Here is a 14,646-nt window from a genome sequence, read left to right as displayed (position 1 = left end):
TATATATATATATATATATATATATATATATATCAAGGGATAGCTACATTTCAAAGTTAGAATGTTAACACAAATGGCACATTTCATGGAAAATTCGTAAAATTTATCCTTAAAGTTGAGACTCCATAAATATAATAATTAACAATATATATATATAGACAAGGTCTCTGATTAGGCATTTAGAAAGTGTCTGAGACAATTTATATATATATATATATATATATATATATATATTTTACGTAAACTAAGAGAGACCAATTAGCATCAAGATATTCTTAAGCATTCCAACTTAGTTGATACTAAAAAAAATAACTCAAAACAACAACATGAAAGAAACCAAAGCACTGACAAATTGCGAACAACTGGAAAAAACGGAGTCAAAGGAAGCACAACATCAAAAACTTAAAGCAAATTAAGCCAACTGCAGCAAACTCACCTGGGCATGATGCCCAATTCCTAATGGTCAACACAAAATGGATGCCTCATTGAACCCCTTAACTTGTAAAATCCTATGGGAAAAATCCCATAAAAATGAAACATAATGCATGATCAATACTAAAGATAGAAACAACTAAAGCCATCGAGAAAAAGAGTGAACTCTAAAACCGTCAATCAACTAAGAGCAAGGAATAAGCTCATGAGAATCTGTAAGAAGGTTGTTAGGGTCAAAATCAACACCACAATTATCACAGTGTATGTGGACAATATTTAGATAAAAAGACCAACTTAAATTGACTGAAATCAACTGGAGACTAGATCGACTCAAGATGATTGGAAAAGACTGATGACATGAAGAGTGTAGGGACCGCCGCCGATATTTAAGGAAGGAGATTTCTTAGAGGCCACGTAGATTATCTCAGTTAAATCCTACATTAAAGGGTCAAATCAGATTAATAACAAACATGAAATATCCCAAGAAGCTAATATAGAAACAAGAAAAGGGAAAGTCAACCGAAAGAAAATGGAAACTATCCAATCTGAGAGAAAAGAAAACTAGAAGGTCATCTCCTATAAATAGGGGATGAGAATAATGACCAAGACATTCCAGACTCCTCATATTACGTTCAGACTCTCTCTCCTCCATCTTCTCCAATTCTCACAAAAGCATTGTAATTGTACTATTTTCATTACATAGTGAAACCCCCGAGACCCTACAATGGACGTACCTGGGATTATCAGGGGAACCACTATACATCCACCTGTCAATATATTTTTCAACACTTTAGATTCTCGTTCTAGCGATATATCGACTCAAATCGACCCAAATCAACTCACCAACGCGATCGATACCCGGGTGCAGCCATTGGCCCTCTAAATAAATTTATTATAGAATCCGACCTCTACAAGGGTAAGTCATCCAAATCTCTTGAAAATATCATGGTATTTCCTTAATCACTTACAAAAAAAAGAAAATCATTGGATATTCCCAAAACCCTAGGCAAAGGATAACGTAGCAGAAGTTTAATTAGATGACATAATAAAAATAAAGAGATAAATATTTAATTTGTTATTTCACACATGATGTTAGGGAAACTACTTCAAAGTCCTTTGATTCACATAAAATACTAAAAATTGACAACAAAATTCATTGATTCACTAAAAATTGAAAAAAAAAGAGAGAGAGAAAAAATACTTGAAATTTCTTTCAACGTAACTGGTTTTCATAACAAGTGGACATCTTAATTTATAAGTAAAATAGAAATACAAACTAACCTATTCTATAATTAATAACAACAAAAATACGAAATTTTTTAAAAAGAGAAAAAAACAGGAAACTTAAATTGGAACTATCAGACCCAAGGATTAAGAAAATGCCATCAGAAATGGAATCTGAAACTCCTAAATCAACTTATAATAAAAATGGAAATTACTAAAAAAAAAAACCATTTGAAGGCCTAAACGATGAAATTTGACAGAAGAACATCACTAATCGACCCGTTTCCACAACCAAAAAAAAAAAAAAAAACACATATTTTGCTATGTCTAAATCTGATATCAACAAAAGACCTTCTGAAAACCAGAAATGGATATGAGAAATTCCTTTGACCGAAGCATATAAATCAAACACTCGGTTCACTATAGGAAGATATTCCTTTATGATCAGTTCAGCTAATGCTCTGCCAATTTTCTCTCATGCATGATTGTTTTTCTGATTTGATCGTCAGAGTGTCATCTACACGAAAATCCCCAGCGCACCTGAAAAGCGTAGCAATTGAGAGTGACGAAGAACGACAATGCAAGTAGAGGAGATTGACATTGAGAAATCCACCCAACAGATGCATAATCAGTTAAACTTCGTTTTTTGTTTTTTTTTAAAGGAGTTAAACTTCGTTAGACTCACAATCCTGCCATTGTCGCTGACTGGTTTTGATAGTCATTTTCCAAGTTTTTAGTTTGATTTCCAAAAAAAATTAGCCTCTAGATTTATGGAATTATGCATGAGAAGGTTTTATTAATCTTTTATTTTTTTTAGTTTGGATTTAGTAGGTAATTAAGTGTTATTTGAATACGGTTTGTTTTGGTATTGATCTGTTGTTAATCTTTTGTGCATTTGATAATTTTTTGTTAAATTATTTGAGTTTGATTTATAGGTTGAACAATAATTTTTTATATGTTTTCGTTTGGATTTATGTGTGGAATAATGGATGGTCAGTGTGAATTTTGCCTAAGTCTATTATTTAGTATTGAAAAAGATTTCAGTTGCAAATATATTGTTTTATTGGGCTTAAATATATGTAGTTGTGCATTTTGCTTAGGCAATACAAATTTTTTGGTTAATTAATTGACCTTTGTTGTGAATTCTTTTAGTTTAGATTCTTTTAACATGATAAAAATTTGTGTCGTTGGTATTGCTTATTGCTAACAAAGATTGATGGCAATATTAAAGTTTCCGTGTGAATTATCTTATGAATTAGAAGTTAACAATATTGCTATCAAATTTCTTACGATGAATTTAACTTTTTGATAATTACTCAAATAACATGTATCGATTTCTTTCCTTTGTGTTTTTTTTTTCTTTTGTTTTTTTTTTTTTGGAGTGATTAGACTTAATAATGGATAGGAAGTGGATACAAGGTAGGAGAATGACTTAAGAAAATAATGACGGGTTTGAGAAAAATTTCCTCGTATGCCAAGACCAATGTCGAATATAATGTTATAATAAGGTGTCCTTAGTGAAAATAGTGGTGAAGTTAAGAAACAATCCACTTGTGACGTGATATGGAATTTGTACATCTATGGATTTGGTCACAATAACTCACAATTATCAAACATGAATATATAACGGTAAGTATCTTCCTTGCTCATCATCAGTGTTGCAAGGAGAGAAAGCCACTGTTGAGAAGGATGAGGATTGTTACAATTAAGGGTGCGCTACCATCGTTTTCGGCAGTTTGGAGGGTATTTTCGGCACTATAAGAAGGTAATAATCGAAGGGAAAAAAATGAGACAAATACTCTTTAGATTGTATAAATCTTGATTTTTACACTTTATTCTTATTTAATGTCCTTTTAATCAAATACTATATTAGCCAGAAGTATTAATTAAGAGCAAGAGTAAAAATGTAAACTCATACACACACTCTGTTTGGTAAGATGGAAAGAAAATAGAAGGGAAAGGAAAACTATAATGCATAGAAAATTAGAATGATAGAACAAATTTTGATTTTTCCTTGACTTATTTGGTATGATAGGGAAGAAAGAAAATGAATCTACCTTCCCTTGTTTGGTATTGGAAGTGAAATTAAAGAGATGGAAAAATTATTATCGGTGTAATTACTTTTTTGCCCAAATATTTTATTAATATTTTTTTCTAATAAAAGTATAAATAATACAGTATTCAACATCAAATTAACTCAAAAAATTAATGTAACTTAAACATATGTATACAATACACACATATTACCAATGCAATGCTAATGATATTATGGCTTGATTAATATTGTAATTATTGTGACGAAAAATGGTAGCTGATTTATTTTTTTGAAAAAAAAATAGAAAAATATTTTGACATATTTTTCGTTATTATAATATATGCATTAATCTGATTTCTCTCTTTTCTCTCTTTTAAATTTTTAGCTGCAATTGATAAGACAATAATTGAAAAATGGTTTATCATTTCCCAGTATAAAACCCCAAAGTCATATCTCTCCTATGAATCAAAGTTTTCTTTTGATGACTTACTATGAAACAAGTTATTTATCCCCAAAAAAAAAAAAAAAAAAGCGCCAACTTTTGGAGTTAATTTTGGATAAAAAAATGAGGACAATTCAGTAATTTGACTTCATTTAGGTAGTTATCCACATTTTCCTTCCTAAAATCCTCTCACTTTTAGAGAGATTAAATATGGTGGGACTCACTAATCACAATTTTTATTTAATTTTCTTTTCCTTCCCAATTTCCTTTCTACCAAACTAACTAACTTACCAATTTTTATCTCAAAATCCCTCCAACATTTTCTTTACTTCCACTTTTCATTCATACCAAACACACTATCGAAGTAAATTTGTTTATATTTCTCTAAACAACGAAGTCTTACTTGAGCACATGCTCGGGTATGACTTCCCAAGCCCAAGTAGGAGAGAATAAACTCTAACAAATGGGAAAGTTAAACTCCTTAACTCCAAATGTATTATAAATCCCCTCGAATTGAGAGGAAGGATATTGGAGACAATTTCTAATACAAAGCTTTATTTAAGGCAATTACCCGACTCCGATTTTCATTTATTTTATTCTCAAGGTTTTCTTTGTGTCTTGCTTAACGTTAGACTTATTTGCCTGTTTGATCTTAATATCTTGTTCAAGAATGTTGAATTAGGGTTGGATGAAATTTTGCTCTAATCGGCTGTATTCTTGAGAAAAATAACTGTTTTGACTTTTGGTCATGTTTTTGTGACTTTTTTTTTAAAAAAAATGCTCAGGTGAGAAAACCAATGGTAGCACGGTCGGTTACAACCGGTTGCCAGACTTTTTAGTACCATAATGTACTATCATCAAGTATTACGATAGGATACCGGCAATTTGCAGTATACGAAGCATTTACGGTAGGTTGCCGAAGGTCCCCGGCCAGCAACCGTCGGTTGACGAAATTTTGAATATCATAGCGCACTATCTCCTATGATCATGACAGGATACTAATAGTTTACCGGTGACTAGTACCGGCATCTTTTGTTTATGATAATATTAGGGGGTATACTTGTTCTAAATGTGTTGGTGTGTCATTTTTTACGGGAACTTTGTTTCACTTGCTAAAATCAACTCAACACTTGATTGTTTGTATGGCTTGATTAATATTGTAATTATTGTGACGAAAAATGGTAGCTGATTTATTTTTTTGAAAAAAAAATAGAAAAATATTTTGACATATTTTTCGTTATTATAATATATGCATTAATCTGATTTCTCTCTTTTCTCTCTTTTAAATTTTTAGCTGCAATTGATAAGACAATAATTGAAAAATGGTTTATCATTTCCCAGTATAAAACCCCAAAATCATCTCTCCTATGAATCAAAGTTTTCTTTTGATGACTTACTATGAAACAAGTTATTTATCCCCAAAAAAAAAAAAAAAAAAGCGCCAACTTTTGGAGTTAATTTTGGATAAAAAAATGAGGACAATTCAGTAATTTGACTTCATTTAGGTAGTTATCCACATTTTCCTTCCTAAAATCCTCACTTTTAGAGAGATTAAATATGGTGGGACCCACTAATCACAATTTTTATTTAATTTTCTTTTCCTTCCCAATTTCCTTTCTACCAAACTAACTAACTTACCAATTTTTATCTCAAAATCCCTCCAACATTTTCTTTACTTCCACTTTTCATTCATACCAAACACACTATCGAAGTAAATTTGTTTATATTTCTCTAAACAACGAAGTCTTACTTGAGCACATGCTCGGGTATGACTTCCCAAGCCCAAGTAGGAGAGAATAAACTCTAACAAATGGGAAAGTTAAACTCCTTAACTCCAAATGTATTATAAATCCCCTCGAATTGAGAGGAAGGATATTGGAGACAATTTCTAATACAAAGCTTTATTTAAGGCAATTACCCGACTCCGATTTTCATTTATTTTATTCTCAAGGTTTTCTTTGTGTCTTGCTTAACGTTAGACTTATTTGCCTGTTTGATCTTAATATCTTGTTCAAGACTGTTGAATTAGGGTTGGATGAAATTTTGCTCTAATCGGCAGTATTCTTGAGAAAAATAACTGTTTTGACTTTTGGTCATGTTTTTGTGACTTTTTTTTAAAAAAAAATGCTCAGGTGAGAAAACCAATGGTAGCACGGTCGGTTACAACCGGTTGCCAGACTTTTTAGTACCATAATGTACTATGATCAAGTATTACGATAGGATACCGGCAGTTTGCAGTATACGAAGCATTTACGGTAGGTTGCCGAAGGTCCCCGACCAGCAACCGTCGGTTGACGAAATTTTGAATATCATAGCGCACTATCTCCTAGTATCACGACAGGATACTAATAGTTTACCGGTGACTAGTACCGGCATCTTTTGTTTATGATAGTATTGGGGGGTATATTTGTTCTAAATGTGTTGGTGTGTCATTTTTGATGGGAACTCTGTTCCAGTTGCTAAAATCAACTCAACACTTGGATTGTTTGGCATTTGCCTAAACCGTTATCCAACAACAGTTTTCAGCAGAGATGAGTCGGATTTCTTTAAGTTTTTCCATAACTACACATTTCACATTCCTTTATCAAAAATGTGGATATAGAAAAGTGGCATTCAAAAAAGAAAATGTATATATAAAACTAAAATTTAAAACAAAAACGTAGACACACACACACACAACTGAAATTACTTGGTTTTGTGGTAAATTTCAGTTCAGTAAATGAGTGAAACTCGATTTTCCTTCTCAATAGACCTTGTGGCCGTTGATGATGTTGTTGTTACCATTTTCTGCCTTGGGAGGGAGTTGACTAAGGAGGAAGGACTTGTAGTGATTGCACATCTCTTTTGGCTTCTCTGCGTTTATGGCATGCCCTGCATTTTTTATGATTACTAATTGTGCATTCTCACCCACGTGCCTGTAAATGGTGGGGGAAAAGGACAAACAAACAAAAAACAAAAGAAAAAAAAAAGCGTTACTCAAGCCATAAATGTAACTTTAAAAGATGTTTAGTTTATAGATTAGAATCATGAGATTATAACCATTTTTAATTTACGTGTATTTTTTATGAGAAAAAACACTATAACGAATCATGAATCATGATTCGAATCGGGGTACGAATCCCCAACCAAACAACTCCTTAATTTACAGAGTACATTATGGATTCATTACGTGGCAGAAATGATCAAATTAGAAAGTTAAGAAAAGAAGCTTTCCGAGGGAGTCGTGTGCATGCTTAAATTAATGCCACGTATAATTTATTTAGTTCACGCGTTTAAAGTAGTAATTTTAATTCTAAATTTAAATTATTTAAGAGAACCATTTGTGAAAATTTTTTTTATTCAAATTTTTTATAAAAGAAAAGTATTTTATCATAATCAGAATAACAGTTCAAACGCGTGAAACAAATGGGCCCGTAATGTCGTAATATTTTTCATAGTAGTTAAAAAAAAAAGTCTAGAATCTAAGTATGAGAAACAAGACTTTAGGATTTACCTCTTTAATCGGTGTGCCAACTCGATTGGGAATATGAGGTCATGTTCTCCCCAGAGAATTAAAGTAGGCTGAATTAAGAACCAAAATTATCTTAAAGAAGATATTAACAAAGACAAAATTCATTAACCTTTCTTTGCTGGAGAATTTTGTGGCACGGTATAGAAAAATAACATTATAAGTATACATAGTTATATGCTGTCTGATCACCGCAAAATTATATCAACTTAAAAAAAATATGGTAATTTTCAGAGGTTGATAAAGATAAGAGGATTAAAAACTGTAATCTACTGGTTGGGTATTTTTTATACCGTACCATAAAATCATCATTTGTTTATTTTCACGAAGTTATAATTCTTTGAGTGGCAAGAAGGGTAACGCAAGAAGTTTCTGAAATGCTTTTTTTTTTTCTTTTTCATTCTTACATACAGTTTTTACCGTTTATGATGGATAAATGCGAATTGTAAATTACCTGGGTTATCTTGGGAAGATTAGATAATTTTCTGTCCTTGTGTAATACACGGATCATATCCGCCCTCTCTTGAACGTGTTCCGTGCACATGAACTGCGAGGCAACCAAATTCATGGATCATTCACAAAAAAATAAAAATAAAAACACAAAAAACACACAAAAATAAAACAAAAATAAAAAAGACCAAAAAACAATAACAATAACAATAACAAAAGCAACAACAAGAGAAAAAAAAAAAACAAATCCAAATTGCATGGATCAGGAGTCTTTTAACAGTAAAGAATAACCAAAGCCGAAACAGTAAAGTCTTTTAGTGTTGCTTTAATGTGAAAGTATAATAACCAAAGGCAAAATATGACCGAGTTCATTTCACCGATTTGAGTTTAAAATTTGAGTTTTACTATAGTAAAAAACTTTCAAAAATAATCATATTTAACTTTTTTACTACAGTAAAAAGTTTTCACATAAAGTCGCATCTTAACAACCCGTTCATTTCACCTATTTGAATTTAGAATTTGAGTTTTGCTACAGTAAACGACTCTAAAAAACAGTCATATCTCACTTTTTTACTACAGTAAAAAGCTCTCAGAAACAGTCACATCTCAACTCAAAATTAACGAACTAATCGGGCCAATAGTAAAATAGTAAGGAATTTAGCACAAGAGGTCTTTGGTAATAGAACTCCGACTATATTATTAGTAAAGATAAATAGAACTGATTTCAATACTTTTGTGGTATACGGATAGTCATGTACTGAAAGCGTTCTGCCCTACTCTCTTGAACTAATTCGGAAATGTCATTTGCAATCATAGATAATAAATTGAAAAGCATTTTGTGGTCCATAATTCCACCTTACACAACGGCTTTGGAGAACTAAAGGAAAAACCAAAAAGAACATTGCAGTCTATGATTAACAAAAGTCAAAAACACAATTTACAGAATCTAACACGAAGTGACATAGATGTCCGTTCAATATATATTAACTTTTTGTTACCTAATAGTTTTGAAAAATATTAAATGGCCCGATGAGACAATCAGTCGAACCCACATTGGTGCTATTGATGGGCTCATTTATTTATGTATGATGGGGTTATAGCTCAATATTAATGTTCCATTTACTTAGTGTAAAATTATAATTTTTAATTTAAAGAATAACCAAAGCCGAAACAGTAAAGTCTTTTAGTGTTGCTTTAATTTGAGTTTTACTATAGTAAAAAACTTTCAAAAACAATCATATTTAACTTTTTTACTACAGTAAAAAGTTTTCACATAAAGTCGCATCTTAACAACCCGTTCATTTCACCTATTTGAATTTAGAATTTGAGTTTTGCTACAGTAAACGACTCTAAAAAACAGTCATATCTCACTTTTTTACTACAGTAAAAAGCTCTCAGAAACAGTCACATCTCAACTCAAAATTAACGAACTAATCGGGCCAATAGTAAAACAGTAAGGAATTTAGCACAAGAGGTCTTTGGTAATAGAACTCCGACTATATTATTAGTAAAGATAAATAGAACTGATTTCAATACTTTTGTGGTATACGGATAGTCATGTACTGAAAGCGTTCTGCCCTACTCTCTTGAACTAATTCGGAAATGTCATTTGCAATCATAGATAATAAATTGAAAAGCATTTTGTGGTCCATAATTCCACCTTACACAACGGCTTTGGAGAACTAAAGGAAAAACCAAAAAGAACATTGCAGTCTATGATTAACAAAAGTCAAAAACACAATTTACAGAATCTAACACGAAGTGACATAGATGTCCGTTCAATATATATTAACTTTTTGTTACCTAATAGTTTTGAAAAATATTAAATGGCCCGATGAGACAATCAGTCGAACCCACATTGGTGCTATTGATGGGCTCATTTATTTATGTATGATGGGGTTATAGCTCAATATTAATGTTCCGTTTACTTAGTGTAAAATTATAATTCTTAATGCGTTATTGTATTTTTCTCTCGTAAAAAATTTAAATTTTAAAAATTAAAATCACAAATTATAATTTTAAACTCATGAATTAAACGTCACTTAAATAATACTGCACATAGTTTCATTATATTCTACATCTGAGATGGTAATTTTTTTTTCTTTTTTTGTTTACTTTAGTTCTCCAAAAAGAGCAACAATTTTTCATGTCCAAGTTGATCTTTGAATTGGTTTATGTGGTGGCGTCAAAAGTCCAAGTTGAATCTTAAAGTAAAAGAAACCGAGTACATCCGTAACACAAACAAGTAGGGCCAAAAAAAAAAACAGAGAGAGAGAGAGAACCACTAGCTTGTTCATTAAATATTCCCTACCTAATGATGTGACATGCAATTTGTTAAATTTAAATCGGATTAGGAACACATTATGAATTAAAAAATATTAATAAAAAAGATTACGAATAACAAAAATAAATGGAAGTCTAAGCAATCGCTAATCGCCATTTGAATGAAAAGTTAGTGTCCTAATACGAAAATTATTCATAAAAGTAGGAATATTATTTTTACCTGCTACCACTCACTCATTTTCCTATCACTCCTATTCTCCAATTAATTCGATTAATCTCCACCAACTACCCAACACGACACCAACTATGGAATCAACTCTCAAGTGTCCACAGATGATCCGTTATGACTTTTAGGATGTGAAACATTGACCCATCTCTTAAGCGCTTAATTGATGTCATTTTTACTTGTTACAGGTGTGAAATGGAAATTAATTTTTTATATATTTAGGACATGTTTAATTCGCTAATTTGAGTTTTTAATTTAAGTTGAGATGTAATTTTATGTGAAAACTTTTTACTGTAGTAAAAAAATTAAATGTAACTGTCTTTTAGAGCTTTTTACAGTAATAAAATTTGAATCGGTAAAATGAACTGGACCTTACTCATTTTTGTCATGAAATGGATGTGAGATCGATATCACATAAATTTGAGATTGAGAAAAAAGATTGACAATCCCACACTGCTTTCAGATTAAAGACTTCTTGGTTTATAATATTAAATTACTATCTTAGCTCTAATTTAATTCTAAGATATTGGATGATAGGAGAAATGAAAAATAAAATATATATATATATATAATTTACAATCTATATTTATTATTTGTCAGTTTGCCTAATATAAAGCTAATTATCCTAATTATTATTGATTTCATTACCATAAGTATACAATTCATTTTTTTTATTACAATTAAACAATTTACTTCAATTTTTTTAGGGAAAAATATATTTCAATTTTTGGTACTTTCTTTTTACTTTTTGATTTATTTTATTCAATTTCTCACACTTTTGCTTTATCATCTTTTTTAATTACAGTGCAAGAATTTATTATTTTATTGTCTCGGTATTCTAATAGCTGTCTTATTTATCATAAACGTTATTATAATAACTATACAATCTACATTTTCAAATTCAAATCACAAAATTAAATTAATCAAAGCCCAAAGATTATATAAATAAAAGGGTGGTTCTACTCACACACTCCTTCCTACTCTCCACACCCATTTCTAAACACACGCCCCATATAATTTTAAAATGGTTAAATTTACTTTCTATACATCTCTATTATTCTAAAATTATCTTAAACTACTTTCATAGGATTATTAATTCTTCATCATTTCATTTTTCTTTTCACACCTACTATTTTATTTTAATTTTATCATTTTTATATTGCTCTCTTTTTTTTGTTGTTGTTGAAGCTTTAGCCTTTAAGCATGATGCCTTTTTTGTACAAGAAGAAAATTTATTAGAATATTTTTCACGCAAAAATATATAATCGAAAGCAATATAATTTAATAAATAAAAAATAAATAAAAATATGGCAACAAAGTTATTATATTATTGAGGTATGATTAAAAATACAATATGAAAATTGAATGAAAAACAAATAAACGAGCATAATAAGAATAAAAAAGAACAAAATGAAAAAAAAAATCAATTCTACTTTATAAGAAATGAAAAATAAAATAAATCAAAATGATTTGTCCTTTTAAAAATGAAATAATTAGAAAAATAAAAAACATTAACACAAAACGAAGGAAAGAAAAGGAAAAAGAACAATCAGCAAAGAAAAAATAATAAAGAAAATTTAACATACCTATATGTAATTTTTTAAAATAGCTATTGAATGGTAAAAATTAAAGTTCTATCATACATTTCAAAATAGCAATTGTTTGTAATTTAAGAAAATGATAAGTGAGTGTGTGAAGGGGAAAAAAAATAAAATATCATTATTTGTATAATAAAATTTAATTATGTAATTAAGTCTATTATAATCGTCCTTTTGTAATTAAAAAGGGAATGTGAAGAGTAAAGAGGGGTGTGTGAATGAACTACTCAAAATAAAATTTATAAGAATTCACTTTGATTATGGGAAATGGATTTAAGTAAATCATGCGTGATGGAAATTCGTAATGATGTCAATTTCGAATCCTGTAACATAAACAAACAACTTTCTTTGACTTAAAAATTTGTCCACTGTGACCCCTTTCGACTCCAATTATGTCCAGTAACACACCGTGAATTTCTAAAAGAAAATAGGTGGGACAATTAGCTTTTAAAAAAAAAAAAAAAAAAAAAAAAAAAAGAGAACACAAACAAGAATTTCTAATTTTCATCGCTTAGTTTCTTGCTCGTCCCCAATCAATTCAATTCCCTTGTCTAGTTAATTAGTAATCTGACATCGTATCAGGGGTATTCAAAGTTTTCTAATGTTGTCACATCCTTAAAATAGTTTTAAGGTTTTTTGGTTAATAGTTTGAGCTTTTCCGATCCAATAGTCTAACAAAGACCAGATAAGCGTTATTGTTAACATATTTCGGGCTTTATTAATCTAAGATGACAATAGCAATATGGCATTACAGCTTGTTACCCGCGTATTTCGGGCTTATAACCTATGCTTTACAATACTTTTAAGGACATGATAATGCTCTAAATATGGGTCACCCAGTAAATACAGACAAGACATGGCTCGACATTATAAAAAAATTTATTAAATTTATCTTTTAAAATGCATGAGTTTAAATTTTTATCATTTATTTTTTAATAATACTTTTTTAACTATTATAATATTTAATTAAAATGATACTAATCAAAAATTAAGAATAAAAGTCAATAACCTTGCAATTTAAAAGAATATTTGTCTTCTCTTCTCTGCTAATCTAAAGAGGCGGCCGGTCAGCCAACATGCGGCCCAACCTGACCCTACAACCCAACGGGTATGTCGCCTGGGGTGGCCATATGTTTTATATGATTCTCCAATTTCTTTTTCTTTTTTTTTTTTTCTTTTTGAAAAGAAGTTCTGAGAGTCAAATTGGGGTGGACTATGGATTAGAAACGTATCTGGGACGGACGTCAGAAAGTCAGCTTGGCTTGTAACCTTTTGCGAGTAGAGTTGGGTCCAACATCGGGTCAACCCGCTTAAGAATGAATAATATTGTTTACTTTTTAAAGTACAAAACTATGGTGTTCTTTTTTCTTTCGTTAGAGATAAGTTTCTTGTTGGTGAAATTAAAAGTTGAATTGTAACAAGACTCCTAGGGGATACATTTTGGATTGTTTGATTCACGCGTTTAAATTAATTTAATTAACTTAAAGTCAAAACTAAACTCTAACGGTACAAAAACAAACTCGACCATTAATTAAGACGTTAAATTTTCCCCTAATTTTTATTTTTCTCACTGTTTACTTTAATTGCAAAGCAAGAGATGAAGATCACTAACCTTAATGAAATCATTGAGGAAAAACCCCGGAACGAACTTGAGAGGCTCGTAAAACGTCATCCTCAGCAAGTCCCTTGCCTTACTCACCGTCTGCGGTTGCAACACCGAAACGGCCTCGTCGACATTCCGCACCTGAAACATCCCCTCCTCCATGTCCTTATCCTCCATGCACACCCCGGCGCAACATAGCACCACCCTCTCCACCCTCTCCTTAAACTGCGCCGCCAACCAGTACCCGACAAAGCCGCCGTAGCTGAGCCCCACCACGTGCATCCTCCTCACCCCCTGCGCCTCCATCAAAACGGCGACGCATCGGGCGTGGAACGACTCGGACCTCTCGGGTCGGGTCGTCCACGACGCGCCGTAGAATACGAGGTCGGGGATGTAGAGGTTGAAGTGGCCGACAAGTGGGGACACGAAGTCGCTGAACTGCCACATTGCGTTCGCTCCGATGCCGTGGATGAGGAGGAGATTCGGCTTCGAATCGGCCCGTTTCCGTGGGACCCAGCAGTGCATGATGGTCCCGTCGCCGAGGTCCGTCGTCGTCGGCTTTAGGCCCGCCATGGAGAAGCGACACCGGAGGTACCAATCATAGACCGCCGAGAGGCAGAACCAGTTCGCCATCGGAGAAGAAGCTCTCTAGAAAATGAAAAGGAATAAAGAAAAAAGAGAGAATAACTTTTCAGGAGAATTATATGCAACTGATTGTTGGGACTGGGAGGAGAAGAGAGGGTACGTACGGGTTTTATATGTGTGTTTATATTGATTGAAGGGTTTATCTGAAAACAAAGGCTTTCCACACCCTTTCACCAATTCACGCTACTTCATTTTAATAA

At 31.7% G+C, this 14,646-nt stretch overlaps 1 protein-coding gene across 1 annotated transcript; it reads right to left on the bottom strand.

Moving 5' to 3' along the window:
* Nucleotides 1–6,640: 6,640 nt before the first annotated feature.
* Nucleotides 6,641–14,646, bottom strand: LOC21404965. Its single transcript, XM_010089314.2, has 4 exons — nucleotides 13,811–14,646; nucleotides 8,096–8,188; nucleotides 7,627–7,694; nucleotides 6,641–7,048 (listed from the first exon to the last, which is right to left on the bottom strand). The coding sequence occupies exons 1-4, from the start codon at nucleotides 14,432–14,434 to the stop codon at nucleotides 6,877–6,879; spliced, it is 957 nt and encodes a 318-aa protein (XP_010087616.1). The 5' UTR covers nucleotides 14,435–14,646; the 3' UTR covers nucleotides 6,641–6,876.

Source organism: Morus notabilis, unplaced genomic scaffold (assembly GCF_000414095.1).
Source record: "Morus notabilis unplaced genomic scaffold, ASM41409v2 Scaffold697, whole genome shotgun sequence".
In the NCBI taxonomy this organism is placed as follows: domain Eukaryota; kingdom Viridiplantae; phylum Streptophyta; class Magnoliopsida; order Rosales; family Moraceae; genus Morus; species Morus notabilis.
Note: the sequence above shows the minus strand (reverse complement) of the source record. Positions and strands in the feature narration are given on the sequence as shown.